At 52.8% G+C, this 17749-nt stretch overlaps 1 protein-coding gene across 1 annotated transcript in view; it reads right to left on the bottom strand.

Moving 5' to 3' along the window:
- LOC144674689 (zinc finger MYND domain-containing protein 15-like) overlaps window positions 1-17749 on the bottom strand; it is a 29537-nt gene that overhangs the window by 5472 nt on the left and 6316 nt on the right. Inside the window, exons 4-11 of the mRNA XM_078535928.1 lie at window positions 17269-17466; window positions 16136-16288; window positions 14058-14150; window positions 8775-8863; window positions 8125-8226; window positions 6040-6172; window positions 5103-5161; window positions 2266-2426 (exon numbers count right to left, since the gene is read on the bottom strand). Of these exons, the coding sequence (XP_078392054.1) occupies window positions 2266-2426; window positions 5103-5161; window positions 6040-6172; window positions 8125-8226; window positions 8775-8863; window positions 14058-14150; window positions 16136-16288; window positions 17269-17466 (988 nt within the window). The remainder of the gene's footprint in view (window positions 1-2265; window positions 2427-5102; window positions 5162-6039; window positions 6173-8124; window positions 8227-8774; window positions 8864-14057; window positions 14151-16135; window positions 16289-17268; window positions 17467-17749) is intronic.

Below are 17749 nucleotides of genomic sequence, written 5' to 3' on the forward strand. Positions count from 1 at the left end.
CACTCTTCTCAACTCCAATGGATTCAAGGCCCAGCCTGTCTAACCCTTCCTCAGCCTCCTCCTATCCCACTGCCACACAGCCACTCTGCCATCACCACCCACTGCGCCCCATAGCTGCCCAATTACCTGGGTGAACAGTTGGTGAAAGGGTGGGAGGGAAGGAAAGGGGGGAGTACATCCTTTGGTGAGGGAGCGGGTGCCTCGCACGCACTGGGGGTGCCCACCCCAAGATTGTACCCTGTCCCTGTGCCCTCCCTCCGCCACCACCCAGCCCCCTTGTCCCCCCCCCCAACTCCCAAGGGTGCCCGATCCCTCCCCGCCCAAGAAAGCCCCGATTCACCGCGTCACAGAAGGAGGCCATTCGGCCCATCGTGTCTGCACTGGCTCTCTGGGCATTTTAACTCAGTGCCAACCTCCTGCCTTTTCCCCGTACCCCCTGCCCATTGTTTCTATTCATATAATCATCCAATGCCCTCTGGAACATCTCGATTGAACCTGCCTCCACCACACTCCCAGGCAGCACATCCCAGACCCCAACCACTCGCTGGGTGAAAGGGGTTTTTCTCACATCACATTTGCTTCTTTTGAAAATCACTTTAAAGTTTACGGGGAGGCGATGGTGTAGCGATATTGTCACTGACTAGTCATCCAGAGAGCCAGGCTAATTCTCCACGGACCCGGGTTCCAATCCCATCACGGCAAATGGTGGAATTTGAATTCAATAAAAATCTGGAATTAAGAGTCTAACGATCGTGAAATGATTGTTGTAAAAACCCATCACTAATGTCCAGAGAAGGAAAATCTATTGTCGAGTGTAAACACCAGAGGAGGCCATTCAACCCCTCAAGCCTGGTACACCATTGAATTATTTCCTGTTTAACTCCCCCTCCTTAATCCCTAATCCCCTTGTCCAATGAATAGACTGAAGAATTGGAGATAGGGAGTGTGAATATTTGGAGGGGGAAGAGAGAGGGAGGAAATGGAGATGGAGGGAGAGAGACACAGAGGAATTGGAGATGGAGGGAGTGAGTGTGGATATTTAGAGGGGGAGAGAGAGACACAGAGGAATTGGAGATGGAGGGAGAGAGACACAGAGGAATTGGAGATGGAGGGAGAGAGTGTGAATATTTAGACGGGGGAGAGAGAGACACAGAGGAATTGGAGATGGAGGGAGAGAGTGTGAATATTTAGAGGGGGGGAGAGACACAGAGGAATTGGAGATGGAGGGAGAGAGACACAGAGGAATTGGAGATGGAGGGAGTGAGTGTGAATATTTAGACGGGGGAGAGAGAGACACAGAGGAATTGGAGATGGAGGGAGTGAGTGTGGATATTTAGAGGGGGAGAGAGAGACACAGAGGAATTGGAGATGGAGGGAGTGAGTGTGAATATTTAGAGGGGGGAGAGACACAGAGGAATTGGAGATGGAGGGAGTGAGTGTGAATATTTAGAGGGGGGGAGAGACACAGAGGAATTGGAGATGGAGGGAGTGAGTGTGGATATTTAGAGGGGGAGAGAGAGACACAGAGGAAATGGAGATGGAGGGAGAGAGACACAGAGGAATTGGAGATGGAGGGAGTGAGTGTGGATATTTAGAGGGGGAGAGAGAGACACAGAGGAATTGGAGATGGAGGGAGTGAGTGTGAATATTTAGAGGGAGGGAGAGAGAGACACAGAGGAATTGGAGATGGAGGGAGTGAGTGTGGATATTTAGAGGGGGAGAGAGAGACACAGAGGAATTGGAGATGGAGGGAGTGAGTGTGAATATTTAGAGGGAGGGAGAGACACAAAGGAATTGGAGATGGAGGGAGTGAGTGTGAATATTTAGAGGGAGGGAGAGACACAGAGGAATTGGAGATGGAGGGAGTGAGTGTGAATATTTAGAGGGGGGAGAGACACAGAGGAATTGGAGATGGAGGGAGTGAGTGTGAATATTTAGACGGGGGAGAGAGAGACACAGAGGAATTGGAGATGGAGGGAGTGAGTGTGAATATTTAGAGGGGGGAGAGAGAGACACAGAGGAATTGGAGATGGAGGGAGAGAGTGTGAATATTTAGAGGGGGGAGAGAGACAGAGGAATTGGAGATGGAGGGATAGGGATCTTGATTCTCACACAGCTGATGAATTGTTTCACGTTGATAGTTGGTTGGACCAGAGGGCAGGACAAGCCTTGAATGGAATTCCAATAAAAGCACAGACATCCCAAAGGCCCTCAGGTCATTCTCCTGTCGGGTTTGTGCTAGTGGCTGAGAGATTCTCCACTCACCAGGGCAGCTTGTTATCGATGCCAATGATTCGAAAGGGAGAGCGGAAGGGGTTAATGATGGGTTGGCTGATCGATCCTCCGGCTGCTGTGCTCATGGTCTGGTTGTCAATGTCACAGCTGTACTCACTGCACTCAGTGAAGAAAGCTGGAACCCGAAGAGACTGCACAGAGGGAAAGGAAAGGCAGAGAGTGAAAATGGAGAGGAAACAAACTGAGAACCAGAAATGTCACCTCATGCCTCCCAACCCCCAGTGTCTCCCTCCACCCCCAACCCCCAGTGTCCCCCTCCACCCCCAGTGCCTTCCTCCACCCCCAGTCCCACTGAGACGGGTGTACGCGTCTCTATTTGAGAGTGTGTGTGTTTTTTAATCCATTCACAGGATGTGGGTGTCACTGGCTGGGCCCAGCATTTATTGCCCATCCCTAATTGCCCTTGAGAAGGTGGGGGTGAGCTGCCTTCTTGAACCGCTGCAGTCCATGTGGTGTAGGTACACCCACAGCGCTGTTAGGGAGGGAGTTCCAGGATTTTTGACCCAGCGACAGTGAAGGAACGGCCGATATATTTCCAAGTCAGGATGGTAAGTGATTTGGAGGAGAACTACACACTGCTGCTACTGTGCGTTGGTGGTGGAGGGAGTGAATGTTTGTGGATGTGGTGCCAATCAAGCGGCTGCTTTGTCCTGGACGGTGTTGAGCTTCTTGAGTGATGTGGGAGCTGCACTCATCCAGGCAAGTGGGGAGTATTCCATCACACTCCTGACTTGTGCCTTGTAGATGGTGAACAGGCTTTGGGGAGTCAGGAGGTGAGTTACTCACTGCAGGATTCCCAGCCTCTGACCTGCTCTTGTACCCACAGTATTTATATGGCTGGTCCAGTTCAGTTTCTGGTCAATGGTAACCCCCAGGATGTTGATAGTGGGGGATTCAGTGAGGGTAATGCCATTGAACATCAAGGGGCGATGGTTAGATTCTCTCTTGTTGGAGATGGTCATTGCCTGGCACTTGTGTGGCACGAATGTTACTTGCAATTTGTCAGCCCAAGCCTGGATATTGTCCAGGTCTTGCTGCATTTGGACATGGGCTGCTTCAGTATCTGAGGAGTTGTGAATGGCGCTGAACATTGTGCAATCATCAGCGAACATCCCCATTTCTGACCTTATGATAGAAGGAAGGTCATTGATGAAGCAGCTGAAGATGGTTGGGCCAAGGACACTACCCCGAGGAACTCCTGCAGTGATGTCCTAGAGCTGAGATGACTGACCTCCAACAGCCACAACCATCTTCCTTTGTGCTAGGCATGACTCCAACCAGCAGAGAGTTTTCCCCAATTCCCATTGACTCCAGTTTTGCTAGGGCTCCTTGATGCCACACTCGGTCAAATGCGGCCTTGATGTCAAGGGCAGTCACTCTTACCTCACCTCATGAGTTCAGCTCTTTTGTCCATTTTTGAACCAAGGCTGTAATGAGGTCAGGAGCTGAGTGGCCCTGGCGGAACCCAAACTGGGCATCAGTGAGCAGGTTATTGCTAAGCAAGTGCTGCTTGATAGCACTGTTGATGACCCCTTCCATTACTTTACTGATGATGGAGAGTAGACTGATGGGGCGGTAATTGGCCGGGTTGGATTTGTCCTGCTTTTTGTGTACAGGACATACCTGGGCAATTTTCCACATAGCCGGGTAGATGCCAGTGTTGAGCTGTACTGGAACAGCTTGGCTAGGGGCATGGCAAGTTCTGGAGCACAAGTTTTCAGTTCTATTGGTGGAATATTGACAGGGCCCATACCCTTTGCAGTATCCAGTGCCTTCAGCCATTTCTTGATATCATGTGGAGTGAATCGAATTGGCTGAAGACTGGCATCAGTGATGCTGGGGACCTCTGGAGGAGGCCAAGATGGATCATCCACTCGGCACTTCTGGCTGAAGATTGTAGCAAATGCTTCAGCCTAACCTTTTGCACTGATGTGCTGGGCTCCTCCATCATTGAGGATGGGGATATTTGTGGAGCCTCCTCCTCCAGTGAGTTGTTTAATTGTCCACCACCATTCACGACTGGATGTGGCAGGACTGCAGAGCTTAGATCTGATCCGTTGGTTGTTGAATCGCTTAGCCCTGTCTATCACTTGCTGCTTATGCTGTTTGACACACAAGTAGTCCTGTGTTATAGCTTCACCAGGTGGACACCTCATTTTTCGGTATGCCTGGTGCTGCTCCTGGCATGCCCTCCTGCACTCTTCATTGAACCAAGATTGACCCCCTAGCTTGATGGTAATGGTAGGGTGGGGGATATGCCGGGCAATGAGGTTACAGATTGTGTTCGAGTACAATTCTGCTGCTGCTGATGACCCACAGCACCTCATGGATGCTCAGTCTTGAGTTGCTAGATCTGTTTGAAATCTATCCCATTTAGCACGGTGGTAGTGCCACACAACACGATGGAGGGTATCCTCAATGTGAAGACGGGACTTTTCATCTCCGCAATGACTGTGCAGTGGTCACTCCTACCGATACTGTCATGGACAGATACATCTGTGGCAGGCAGGTTGGTGAGGATGAGGTCAAGCATGTTTTTCCCTCTTGTTGGTTCCCTCACCACCTGCCAGTCTAACAGCAATGCCTTTTAGAGAGATAGTGCGCTGTGCACGGCTGTGTCTGAGAGTGAAAGGGAAACAAAAACTGCTGGAAAAGCTCAGCAACTCTGGCAGCATCTGAGGAGAGAGAAACAGAGTTCATGTTTCAAGTCCGTGTGTGCACGTGTGCCTGTGCGTGTGCGTGTGTGTGCGTGTGCATGTGCGTGTGCGTGTGCACACGTGTATATATTTCTGTCAGTCACAGCTCACCTGCAGCCTGGGTAGAGAACGTAACCAGGTCCCACTCAGTCCAAACCCCACATTAAACCCTGAAATTACAGACAGGAAACTCTTATGTTGATCATTACGGAGGGTGAAGAGCTACACTGTATAAAACACATCTAACACCACACCCAGAGTCCCAGAGTCCCAGTGACTAGAGTCCCAGAGCCCCAGTGGCCAGAGCCCCAGTGGCCAGAGCCCCAGTGGCCAGAGTCCCAGTGGCCAGAGTCCCGGTGCCCAGAGTCCCGGTGCCCAGAGTCCCGGTGCCCAGAGTCCCGGTGCCCAGAGTCCCGGTGCCCAGAGTCCCAGTGCCCAGAGTCCCAGTGCCCAGAGTCCCAGTGCCCAGAGTCCCAGTGCCCAGAGTCCCAGTGCCCAGAGTCCCAGTGCCCAGAGCCCCAGAGCCCCAGAGTCTCAGTGCCCAGAGTCCCAGTGCCCAGAGCCCCAGAGTCCCAGTGCCCAGAGCCCCAGAGTCCCAGTGCCCAGAGCCCCAGAGTCCCAGTGCCCAGAGTCCCAGTGCCCAGAGTCCTAGAGCCCAGTCCCATCACTAACCCACCACCCATCCATCCACAAACTCATTGTCTCCAATCTCTCCATCCCCATACCCAGTGCCCCCCTCCCCCTTCCCCATTTCCAGTGCCCCCCTCCCCAACCTCCCCGCTCCCAGTGCCCCTCTCCCCATTCCCAATGCCCCCCCCATCCTCCTCACTCCCAGTGCCCCCCTCCCCATTCCCAGTGCCGCCCCTCCCCTTCCCCATTACCTGTGCCCCCCCCTCCCCATTCCCAATGCACCCCACCTCCCCATCCTCCCCACTCCCAGTGCCCCCCCTCCCAGTGACCCCCCCCTCCCGGTGCCGCCCCCCCCCTCCCAGTGCCCCCCCCCCCCCCCCCCCACTCCCGATCCCAGTGTGTCTGACGCCTCACTCACCAATCACCAGATCTGCCTTTGGTCCCTGAAGCATGTGGTAAGGTTTCGAACAAACTTTGATGCGAATGTTCCTCCTGTCGGTCCTCTCCTCGCTGATACAGATGTTGGGGTTCACCACACACACCTGGCCGTCCTGTTGGGGTTGGGGTTGGGGTTGGAGTTGGAGTTGGAGTTGGGGTTGGGTTGGGGTTGGAGTTGGGTTTGGGGTTGGGTTTGGGGTTGGGGTTGGGGTTGGGGTTGGGGTTGGGGTTGGGGTTGGGGTTGGGGTTGGGGTTGGGGTTGGGTTTGGGGTTGGGTTTGGGGTTGGGTTTGGGGTTGGGGTTGGAGTTGGGGTTGGGGTTGGGGAGGGTGTTTGGGGTTGGGGTTGGAGTTAGGGTTGGGGTTGGGGTTTGAGTTGGGGTTGGGGTTGGGGTTGGAGTTGGGGTTGGAGTTGGGGTTGGAGTTGGGGTTGGGGTTGGGGTTGGGGTTTGAGTTGGGGTTTGAGTTGGGGTTGGGGTTGGGGTTGGAGTTGGGGTTGGAGTTGGGGTTGGAGTTGGGGTTGGGGTTGGGGTTGGAGTTGGGGTTGGAGTTGGGGTTGGGGTTGGGGTTGGAGTTGGGGTTGGGGTTGCGGTTGGGGGGGGTGGGGGTTGGGGTTGGGGTGGTGGGGGATGGGGTTGGGGAGGGTGTTTGGGGTTGGAGTTGGGGTTGGGGTTGGGGTTGGAGTTGGGGTTGGGGTTGGGGAGGGTGGTTGGGGAGGGTGGTTGGGGTTGGGGGGGTTGGAGTTGTGGTTGGGGTTGGGGTTGGGGTTGGGAGAGTTGGGGTTGGGGGGGTTGGGGTTGGGGAGGGTGTTTGGGGGTGTGGGGGTTGGGGTGGGGTTGGGGTTGGGGTTGGGGTTGGATGTTGGGGTTGGGGTTGGAGTTGGGGTTGGGGTTGGGGTTGGGGTTGGAGTTGGGGGGGGTTGGAGTTGGGGTTGGGGTTGGGGTTGGGGTTGGGGGGGTTGGGGTTGGGGTTGGGGTTGGGGTTGGGGTTGGGGTTGGGGTTGGGGTTGGGGTTGGGGTTGGGGTTGGGGTTGGGGTTGGGGGAGTTGGGGTTGGGGTTGGGGAGGGTGTTTGGAGGGGTGGGGGTTGGGGTTGGGGTGGGGTTGGGGTTGGGGTTGGGGTTGGATGTTGGGGAGGGTGTTTGGGGGGGTGGGGGTGACAGAAACAGGCTCAGATTCTGGATCTGGATCTGGATCGCTCCCAGGTCTGGGCTGAGTGCAGAGCAGGAGGGGGTCCAGAGCAGCCAGAGCAGTGACACCCCCCCCAACCCCGACACCTTCCAGCATGTTATACAATCCACCAGCATAGGAGGAGGCCATTCTGCCCATTGTGCCTGTGCTGGCTCAATGAACCATCTCACCCCGGCTCTTTCGCCAAAGCTTTGCAAATTTTCCCACTTTGAGTTTCTGTCCAATTCCAACTTCTTATTAAATCTGATTCCACTGACATGGGGCAGAGTCTCTCACACGGTATCCACTGTGTCCCTCTGGGTGCACCATCCATCCTCTAACACCCCCCTCACACTGTGCAACCAGCCACACCCTGTCACCCCTCCGTTACCCTGCACCCCCTTACCATAGGCACCCCCTCACCCTTACAACCCGCACTCACCCTGGGCCACACACACACCCTGGGCCCACACACACACACCCTGGGCCCACACACACACACCCTGGGCCCCCACACACACACCCTGGGCCCCCACACACACACCCTGGGCCCCCACACACACACCCTGGGCCCCCACACACACACCCTGGGCCCCCACACACACACCCTGGGCCCCCACACACACACCCTGGGCCCCCACACACACACCCTGGGCCCCCACACACACACCCTGGGCCCCCACACACACACCCTGGGCCCCCACACACACACCCTGGGCCCCCTCACCCTGGGCCCCCTCACCCTGGGGCCCCTCACCCTGGGGCCCCTCACCCTGGGGCCCCTCACCCTGGGGCCCACACACACACACCCTGGGGCCCACACACACACACACCCTGGGGCCCCCACACACACACCCTGGGCCCCCTCACCCTGGGCCCACCCTGGCGTTGCCTCACACCTTTCTCTGCAGGCTGAAGTGCTGTTCATCCACTTCCGGGGGTAAGTTGTCACCAACAAAATGAATCTCAAAGGTCACATGAGGCAAGAGCACAGCGAGTTCCTGCAGAAAATGACACAGGACAAGACACGATCATTCACCTGAGAAATCACCCACAGGGGAAAGCTGTGCACTCACACCCTGATCCCACACTCAGAAAACACCTCCAGCACACACTAAATTCAAAACTGTTCGTGCCTCCTCCACTCACCCACACCATGTACAGGGAACCCTCACCCTGTTGATCCCTCCCTGCCCTAGCAGTGTACAGGGAGCTTTACTCTGTATCTAACCCCGTGCTGTACCTGTCCTGGGAGTGTTTGATGGGGACAGTGTACAGGGAGCTTTACTCTGTATCTAACCCCGTGCTGTACCTGTCCTGGGAGTGTTTGATGGGGACATTGTAGAGGGAGCTTTACTCTGTATCTAACCTCGTGCTGTACCTGTCCTGGGAGTGGTTGATGGGGACAGTGTAGAGGGTGCTTTACTCTGTATCTAACCCCGTGCTGTACCTGTCCTGGGAGTGGTTGATGGGGACAGTGTAGAGGGAGCTTTACTCTGTATCTAACCCCGTGCTGTACCTGTCCTGGGAGTGTTTGGTGGGGACTCACCCAGAACACCATCCGTATCTCAAACTGTTTCTGCGCTTCCAGGATGTGGATTTTGAGCGACTGTTTGTTCAAGATATTCAATTCTGGAACTGGAGAAATATCAAATGGTGAATCGCAATAAATCGCAGGTGTCGAGAGGAGCCTGTCCCCACCAGTGCTGTACCCCAGTGTTATACAGTGACAGACCCGTCCCCACCAGTACTGTACCCCAGTGTTATACAGTGACAGACCTGTTCCCACCAGTACTGTACCCCAGTGTTATACAGTGACAGACCTGTCCCCACCAGTACTGTACCCCAGTGTTATACAGTGACAGGCCCGTCCCCACCAGTACTGTACCCCAGTGTTATACAGTGACAGACCTGTCCCCACCAGTACTGTACCCCAGTGTTATACAGTGACAGACCTGTCCCCACCAGTACTGTACCCCAGTGTTATACAGTGACAGACCTGTCCCCACCAGTACTGTACCCCAGTGTTATACAGTGACAGACCTGTCCCCACCAGTACTGTACCCCAGTGTTATACAGTGACAGACCCGTCCCCACCAGTACTGTACCCCATTATTATACAGTGACAGACCCGTCCCCACCAGGACTGTACCCCAGTGTTATACAGTGACAGACCCGTCCCCACCAGTACTGTACCCCAGTGTTATACAGTGACAGACCCGTCCCCACCAGTACTGTACCCCAGTGTTATACAGTGACAGACCCGTCCCCACCAGTACTGTACCCATTGTTATACAGTGACAGACCCGTCCCCACCAGTACTGTACCCCAGTGTTATACAGTGACAGACCCGTCTCCACCAGTACTGTACCCCAGTGTTATATAGTAACTCCTGCTCCGGTACATACGACTCTCGCTGTGGTGATGTGCAGGTTGTGTGGAAGAGGCCCTCTGCCTGCTAACTCTCGGGATAACTCACAGTGCTGTGGGACCAGGCTGGTGATGATGTGGTAAATGGTGAGGGGGTAGGAGAGAAGCACAGCGACTGGTGAATCCATGTCAAATCCTCGCCACTGGTAGTAAGATTTCCATGTCACTGCGGAGAAAGAAGATTCATTTCTGGTTGATCAGCTTCAGATTATTGCGTTCTGCTCTTGCATGAGTGTCTTCAACCACACGTCAGCTTTGGCTCAGCTCTCCCAGGACTGTCTCCGAAGGTTCTGCGCTGAAGTCACACCCCAGCAACCTGATTTTTCATCATTTTTTAAAAAATTGGTGTGGGCGTCGCTGGCTGGGCCAGTGTTTATTGCCCATTCCTAATTGCCCCTTGAGAAGTTGGTGGTGAGGCACCTTCGTAGATTGATTGCCCTTCTCAGGGGGCAGTCAAAGTGTCAACCCCATTGCTGTGGGTCTGGAGTCACATGTAGGGCCAGACCGGGTAAGGACGGCAGATTCCCCTCCCTAAAGGGACATTATGAGCCGGATGGGCTTTTCCGACAGTCCAGTAGCTTCATGGTCACCATTACAGAGACTCACTTTTCATTCCAGATTCATACAATCAACCAAATTCAATTCACAAACTGCCCTGTTGCAATTTGAACTTGTTTTTACCAGATTATTAGTCCAGGATTCTGCATTTAACCAACCAGTAACATCACCGCCACGCTACTGTAGCCACTTCAGAGACTTGAGGACAATTAAGCAACTCACTGGAGGAGGAGGCTCCACAAATATCCCCATCCTCAATGATGGAGGAGCCCAGCACATCAGTGCAAAAGGTAAGGCTGAAGCATTTGCAACAATCTCCAGCCAGAAGTGCCGAGTGGATGATCCATCTCAGCCTCCTCCTGAGGTCCCCAGCATCACAGATTCCAGTCTTCAGCCAATTCGATTCCCTCCACGTGATATCAAGAAACGGCTGAAGGCACTGGATACTGCAAAGGCTATGGGCCCTGACAATATTCCGGCAATAGTACTGAAGACTTGTGCTCCAGAACTTGCTGTGCCCCTAGCCAAGCTGTTCCAGTACAGCTACAACACTGGCATCTACCCAGCAATGTGGAAAATTGCCCAGGTATGTCCTGTACACAAAAAGCAGGACAAATCCAACCCGGCCCCATCAGTCTACTCTCCATCATCAATAAAGTGATGGAAGGGGTCATCAACAGTGCTATCAAGTGACACTTGCTTAGCAATAACCTGCTCACTGATGCCCAGTTTGGGTTCTGCCAGGGTCACTCAGCTCCTGACCTCATTACAGCCTTGGGTCAAACATGGACAAAAGAGCTGAACTCCTGAGGTGAGGTGAGAGTGGCTGCCCTTGACATCAAGGCCGCATTTGACCGAGTGTGGCATCAAGGAGCCCTAGCAAAACTGGAGTCAATGGGAATCGGGGGTGGAAACTCTCCACTGGTTGGAGTCATGCCTAGCACAAAGGAAGATGGTTGTGGTTGTTGGAGGTCAGTCATCTCAGCTCCAGGACATCACTGCAGGAGTTCCTCAGGGTAGTGTCCTCGACCCAACCATCTTCAGCTGCTTCATCAATGACCTTTCTTCCATCAAAGGGTCAGAAGTGGGGATGTTCGCTGATGATTGCACAATGTTCAGCACCATTCGCGACTCCTCAGATACTGAAGCAGTCCATGTCCAAATGCAGCAAGACCTGGACAATATCCAGTCTTGGGCTGATAAGTGGCAAGTAACATTCGCGCCACACAAGTGTCAGGCAATGACCATCTCCAACAAGAGAGAATCCAACCATTGACATCAAGTTCAATGTTATCACCATCACTGAATCCCCCACTCAACATCCTGGGGGTTACCATTGACCAGAAACTGAACTGGACTAGCCATATAAATACTGTGGGTACAAGAGCAGGTCAGAGGCTAGGAATCGTGCGGTGAGTAACCCACCTCCTGACTCCCCAAAGCCTGTCCATCATCTACAAGGCACAAGTCAGGAGTGTGATGGAAAACTCCCCACTTGCCTGGACGAGTGCAGCTCCCACAACACTGAAGAAGCTCAACACCATCCAGGACAAAGCAGCCCTGCCTGATTGGCACCACATCCACAAACATTCACTCCCTCCACCACCGACGCGCAGTAGCAGCAGTGAGTGTACCATCTACAAGATGCACTGCAGGTATTCACCAAGGCTCCTTTGACAGCACCTTCCAAACCCATGACCACCACCATCTAGAAGGACAAGGGCAGCAGATAGATGGGAACCCCACCACCTGAAATTTCCCCTCCAAGCCACTCACCATCCTGACTTGGAAATATATCGCCGTTCCTTCACTGTCGCTGGGTCAAAATCCTGGAACTCCCTCCCTAACAACACTGTGGGTGTACCTACACCACAGGGACTGCAGTGGTTCAAGAAGGCAGCTCACCACCACCTTCTCAAGGGCAATTAGGGATGGGCAATAAATGCTGGTCCAGCCAGTGAAGCCCACATCCCGTGAATGAATTTAGAAAAACCATGTCGACACTCCCAGTACGGTACTGAGAGAGTGCCGCACTGTCGGAGGGTCAGTACTGAGGGAGTGCCGCACTGTCGGAGGGTCAGTACTGAGGGAGCATCGCACCGTCGGAGGGTCAGTACTGAGGGAGCGCCGCACTGTCGGAGGGACAGTACTGAGGGAGTGCCGCACTGTCGGAGGGTCAGTACTGAGGGAGCATCGCACTGTCAGAGGGTCAGTACTGAGGGAGCATCGCACCGTCGGAGGGTCAGTACTGAGGGAGCGCTGCACTGTCGGAGGGTTAGTACTGAGGGAGTGCAGCACTGTCGGAGGGTCAGTACTGAGGGAGTGCCGCACTGTCGGAGGGTCAGTACTGAGGGAGCGCCACACTCTCAGAGGGTCAGTACTGAGGGAGCGCGGCACTGTCGGAGGGTCAGTATTGAGGGAGTGCTGCACTGTTGAAGGTGCTGTCTTTCAGATGGGATGGTCTCTCATGTCCTGGGTCAATGTTTATCTCTCAAACAGCATCATTGAAACAGATTACCTGGTCATTATTTCACTGCTATTGGTGGGATCTTGCTTTGCACATTGAAATACTTTGAAAATATTTCAATTGGCTCTTTCGGACATTGTGAGGCGGTGAAAGGTGCTCTAGAAATGTTTGTCCTTCTTCCATTTCTTTCAATAATCTGCCCAGGTTCCTGACAATGTTACTATGGGTGAGAATATTTCACATGGCCCTGATCGCAACTCTCCCCTATTCCCAGTCCTCAGCTGGGGAGTGAAGCCGGGATACACACCCGGCCTAGGGAGGGGAGACTGAAGCCTGTGGCTCCCCCGAATATTCATTCCATGGATGGACTGCTTAACATGGTGTGGAGTCAACAGCCAAACAGGCCAACATCCAGGCTTGGGGATGGAGGGAGAGATAGACAGAGGCTTTGGGGATGGAGGGAGAGAGAGGGAGAGAGGGTTTGGGGATGGAGGGAGAGAGAGACAGAGGGTTTGGGGATGGAGGGAGAGAGAGAGAGAGAGGGTTTGGGGATGGAGGGAGAGAGAGAGAGAGGGTTTGGGGATGGAGGGAGAGAGAGACAGAGGGTTTGGGGATGGAGGGAGAGAGAGACAGAGGGTTTGGGGATGGAGGGAGAGAGAGAGACAGAGGGTTTGGGGATGGAGGGAGAGAGAGACAGAGAGTTTGGGAATGGAGGGAGAGAGACAGAGGGTTTGGGGATGGAGGGAGAGAGAGAGACAGAGGGTTTGGGGATGGAGGGGGAGAGAGACAGAGAGTTTGGGAATGGAGGGAGAGAGACAGAGGGTTTGGGGATGGAGGGAGAGAGAGACAGAGGGTTTGGGGATGGAGGGGGAGAGAGACAGAGGGTTTGGGGATGGAGGGAGAGAGACAGAGGGTTTGGGGATGGAGGGAGAGAAAGACAGAGGGTTTGGGGATGGAGGGAGAGAGAGACAGAGGGTTTGGGGATGGAGGGAGAGGGAGACACAGGGTTTGGGGATGGAGAGAGAGAGAGACAGAGGGTTTGGGGATGGAGGGAGAGACAGAGGGTTTGGGGATGGAGGGAGAGAGAGACAGAGGGTTTGGGGATGGAGGGAGAGAGAGAGACAGAGGGTTTGAGGATGGAGGGAGAGAGAGAGAGAGAGGGTTTGGGGATGGAGGGAGAGAGAGACAGAGGGTTTGGGGATGGAGGGAGAGAGACAGAGGGTTTGGGAATGGAGGGAGGGACAGGTTGAATGATCTTCCGAAATGGAATGCTGTTCTTTTCACTGGTCAGGGTGCTCACATAGCCCTGGCCGGTGGGATTGGTTCTTGCATCTCCCTGAAGTGGGAAAGGAGGTTGTGTGGCAGAGATGGACTCACCAAATGGTGTCTTCACATTGGCTGGTTCAGGTGGGATGTCCTGTAGTAAGATCGCACCCTCCTTTTTAAGTGGATGATAGGGGTTCATCCTCTCTGTGAAGAGGCACAATACCAATGATAGAAGCTGGTATAAGACTTCATCATGTCAACATCACATTTATACACCTTCCAAAGGGACATTATTAGCATTGCTCGTTCCCGAGTTCTGTAACCCAGAAAAATAAAGCCAGTCCCTGTGTTGTGTAAGGAACAAATGTCAGGAAGAATTGAAATTTAGAAAGATCTAGGGCACAGAAGGAAGCCATTCAGCCCACCATGTATATACTAGCTATTCATGAACAAGGAGTAGGAATAAACCAGTAAATCCCACCTTCCACCATCCTGAACCGTTTCCCTGTCGGTTACAAAACTTCAGGAACACATCCGAGTGTTTTCTAATGTGGTGAGGATTTCTGTCTCTGTCACCCTTTCAGACAGTGAATTCCAGATCCCAACCACTCTCTGGGTGAAAATAATTACACAACTCCCCTCAAATCCTTAAACTTTAAATCTGTCATAGACAAAAGGACAAAGGGGTGTTGACGGTGGTGATATTATCTAAGGAATGTGCTAATAGCTAAGAAATTTTAAAATAGGTGGGAAAAGAAAAATGTTTTTTTTCAATTATAAATTATTGGAAAAGGGGGGATCGGAAAGGGGGTGGGGATGGAGGCGGGAGCACCTTCGGTCTGTCCGCAAGCATTACCCAGACCTCCCTGTCGCTCGCCATTTCAACACTCCACCCTGCTCTCATGCCCACATGTCCGTCCTTGGCCTGCTGCATTGTTCCAGTGAAGCTCAACGCAAACTGGAGGAACAGCACCTCATCTTCCGACTAGGCACTTTACAGCCTTCCGGACTGAATATTGAATTCAACAACTTTAGATCATGAACTCTCTCCTCCATCCCCACCCCCTTTCCGATTTTCCCCCTCCTTTTTGTTTTTTCCAATAATTTATATAGATTTTTTTTTCCCCACCTATTTCCATTATTTTTAAATGTATTTCCATCCATTGTTTTATCTCACCTTTTAGCCTATTTCGATCCCTTCCCCCCACCCCACCCCCACTAGGGCTATCTGTACCTTGTTTGTCCTGCTTTCTACCCTTAATTAGCACATTCCTTAGATAATATCACCACCTTCAACACCTCTTTGTCCTTTTGTCTGTGACATCTTTTGGTTATCTCCACCTATCACTGGCCCTCTATCCAGCTCTACCTGTCCCACCCCCCTTAAACCAGCTTATATTTCACCTCTTTTCTATTTTTCCTTAGTTCTGTTGAAGAGTCATACGGACTCGAAACGTTAACTGTGCTCCTCTCCGCAGATGCTATCAGACCTGCTGAGTTTTTCCAGGTATTTTTATTTTTGTTTCAGATTTCCAGCATCCGCAGTTTTTTGCTTTTACTTTAAATCTGTCCCTGGTTACTGAGCACTCTCTAATAAAACTATATGGACACAGTGGCCCAGGGGGAGGACCGGTCAATGGTCAGCGTGAAGACTGAGAGTCAAAGGCCAGTGTGAACACTGAGGGTTAAAGGTCAGAGTAAACACTGAGGGTCAAAGGTGAGTAAACACTGAGGGTCAAAAGTCAGTGTAAACACTTAGGGTCAACAATGTGAATTTTGGGTGTTAAGACAGGAAATATTTTCGGTCAAAGGATAACTGAGTTGGATGATAGGTCAGTCGGGTGAGGGGTCAGTGGGGTGAAGGGTCAGTGGGGTGAGAGGTCAGTGAGGGATGGACGGTGAAACAACATGTGAATGACTCGGACAATTAGCTGTTTGTGGGGAGAGGATATCGAGTGACCGGGTAACCTGAAGTAGGTTGTTGATATTTTATGAAGATTTACTGTGTGGAATCTCTTTGCTAGCGACATCCCAGCTTTGAGTATCCAGTTTAGTTTGTTCCTGTGTCAAACCCTTTTCTCTGACAGTGTGATTATTGGGTCCAGGGACAGGTCTGGTTTGTGAAGAGGAAGTGTGTGCTGTGATGCCTCTACCAGCTGAATATACTGCGTTGTGAGAGGAGTTCGCACCTTTCCTGAATGCGGCAGTAGTGTCTGTGTCGAAGTCGCTCTGGTTATCTAGCCGGGATCCTGACACTAACAGGCTTTCCTGCAGCCAGTATCCAGAGTTCAGCTCATTCCGAGTCAGGAACAGTTCACGGTCAAACAATTCACTGGTCACCTCTGGACAAGGACACAGAATTAAAGAATGTGACTCAGTACAAACAAATCTCTACCCATTAAACTCACCTCCCCATCTCACACCTTTCACCTCCCCTGCTGTAGGTGCCCAGGCAGGGAGCATTCTCTGACCCTCTAACCACCTCCCACACCCGCCTCTGGACCTCACCTGAAGGACCATTGATCACCAGTCCTGAGACAACATGACAACATCCAGGACTCTCACACTCACCAGAGAGATCAGGAGTGGGTACACTCCCAGGACAGGTACAGCACGGGGTTAGATACAGAGTAAAGATCCCTCTACACTGTCCTCATCAAACACTCCCCGGACAGGTACAGCACGGGGTTAGATACAGAGTAAAGCTCCCTCTACACTGTCATCATCAAACACTCCCAGGACAGGTACAGCACGGGGTTAGATACAGAGTAAAGCTCCCTCTACACTGTCCCCAGCAAACACTCCCAGGACAGGTACAGCACGGGGTTAGATACAGAGTAAAGATCCCTCTACACTGTCATCATCAAACACTCCCAGGACAGGTACAGCACGGGGTTAGATACAGAGTAAAGCTCCCTCTACACTGTCCCCATCAAACACTCCCAGGACAGGTACAGCACGGGGTTAGATACAGAGTAAAGCTCCCTGTACACTGTCCCCAGCAAACACTCCCAGGACAGGTACAGCACGGGGTTAGATACAGAGTAAAGCTCCCTCTACACTGTCCCTATCAAACACTCCCAGGACAGGTACAGCACAGGGTTAGATACAGAGTAAAGCTCCCTCTACACTGTCCCCATCAAACACTCCCAGGACAGGTACAGCATGGGGTTAGATACAGAGTAAAGCTCCCTCTACACTGTCCCCAGCAAACACTCCCAGGACAGGTACAGCACGGGGTTAGATACAGAGTAAAGCTCTGCACTTGGTTCAATGGCTCCACTTCCGCCCTTTTACTTTCTCTGTGACCTTGTGCTCTTACCTGGGCTGAAGGTGAATGGGAACTGTGCCAAAGCCCCTCCATGGTTCATGTACTCCTGCAGCTTCTGACACCAGTACTGATGGCTTCCATCTTCAGGCGTCTTGGTCCAGTCCAGCCTCTGGCAGATCTCGGAGCAGTACAGAACAGCTTTACATCGCTCGCTGTTGGAGAGACACAGTGCAAAGTGAGACAGTCCATCTACTGGCTATTGGGGATCTCTGCTGCACGGATACAGAGACACTGACTGGCCTCAGTGCCAGAGTTTGGTGGGCAGGGGTGGAAATAAATCACCAGTGGCGTGGCCTGGATTGTCCTCGGTGGAGAGGCCTATAGGCTGCTCCACACATGTCTGTGGCACAGCATGAATTGCAAGGCTATTCGACCACAGGAGAATCACAACTGGCCTCTGCTGTCCTCACCCAGCACACTTGCATTCTCCGCCAGGGATCAGGGAGGAGACAACGGACAGGAGCCAGGAGTC

This window comes from Cetorhinus maximus, unplaced genomic scaffold (assembly GCF_964194155.1).
Source record: "Cetorhinus maximus unplaced genomic scaffold, sCetMax3.hap1.1 HAP1_SCAFFOLD_752, whole genome shotgun sequence".
NCBI classification, from domain to species: domain Eukaryota; kingdom Metazoa; phylum Chordata; class Chondrichthyes; order Lamniformes; family Cetorhinidae; genus Cetorhinus; species Cetorhinus maximus.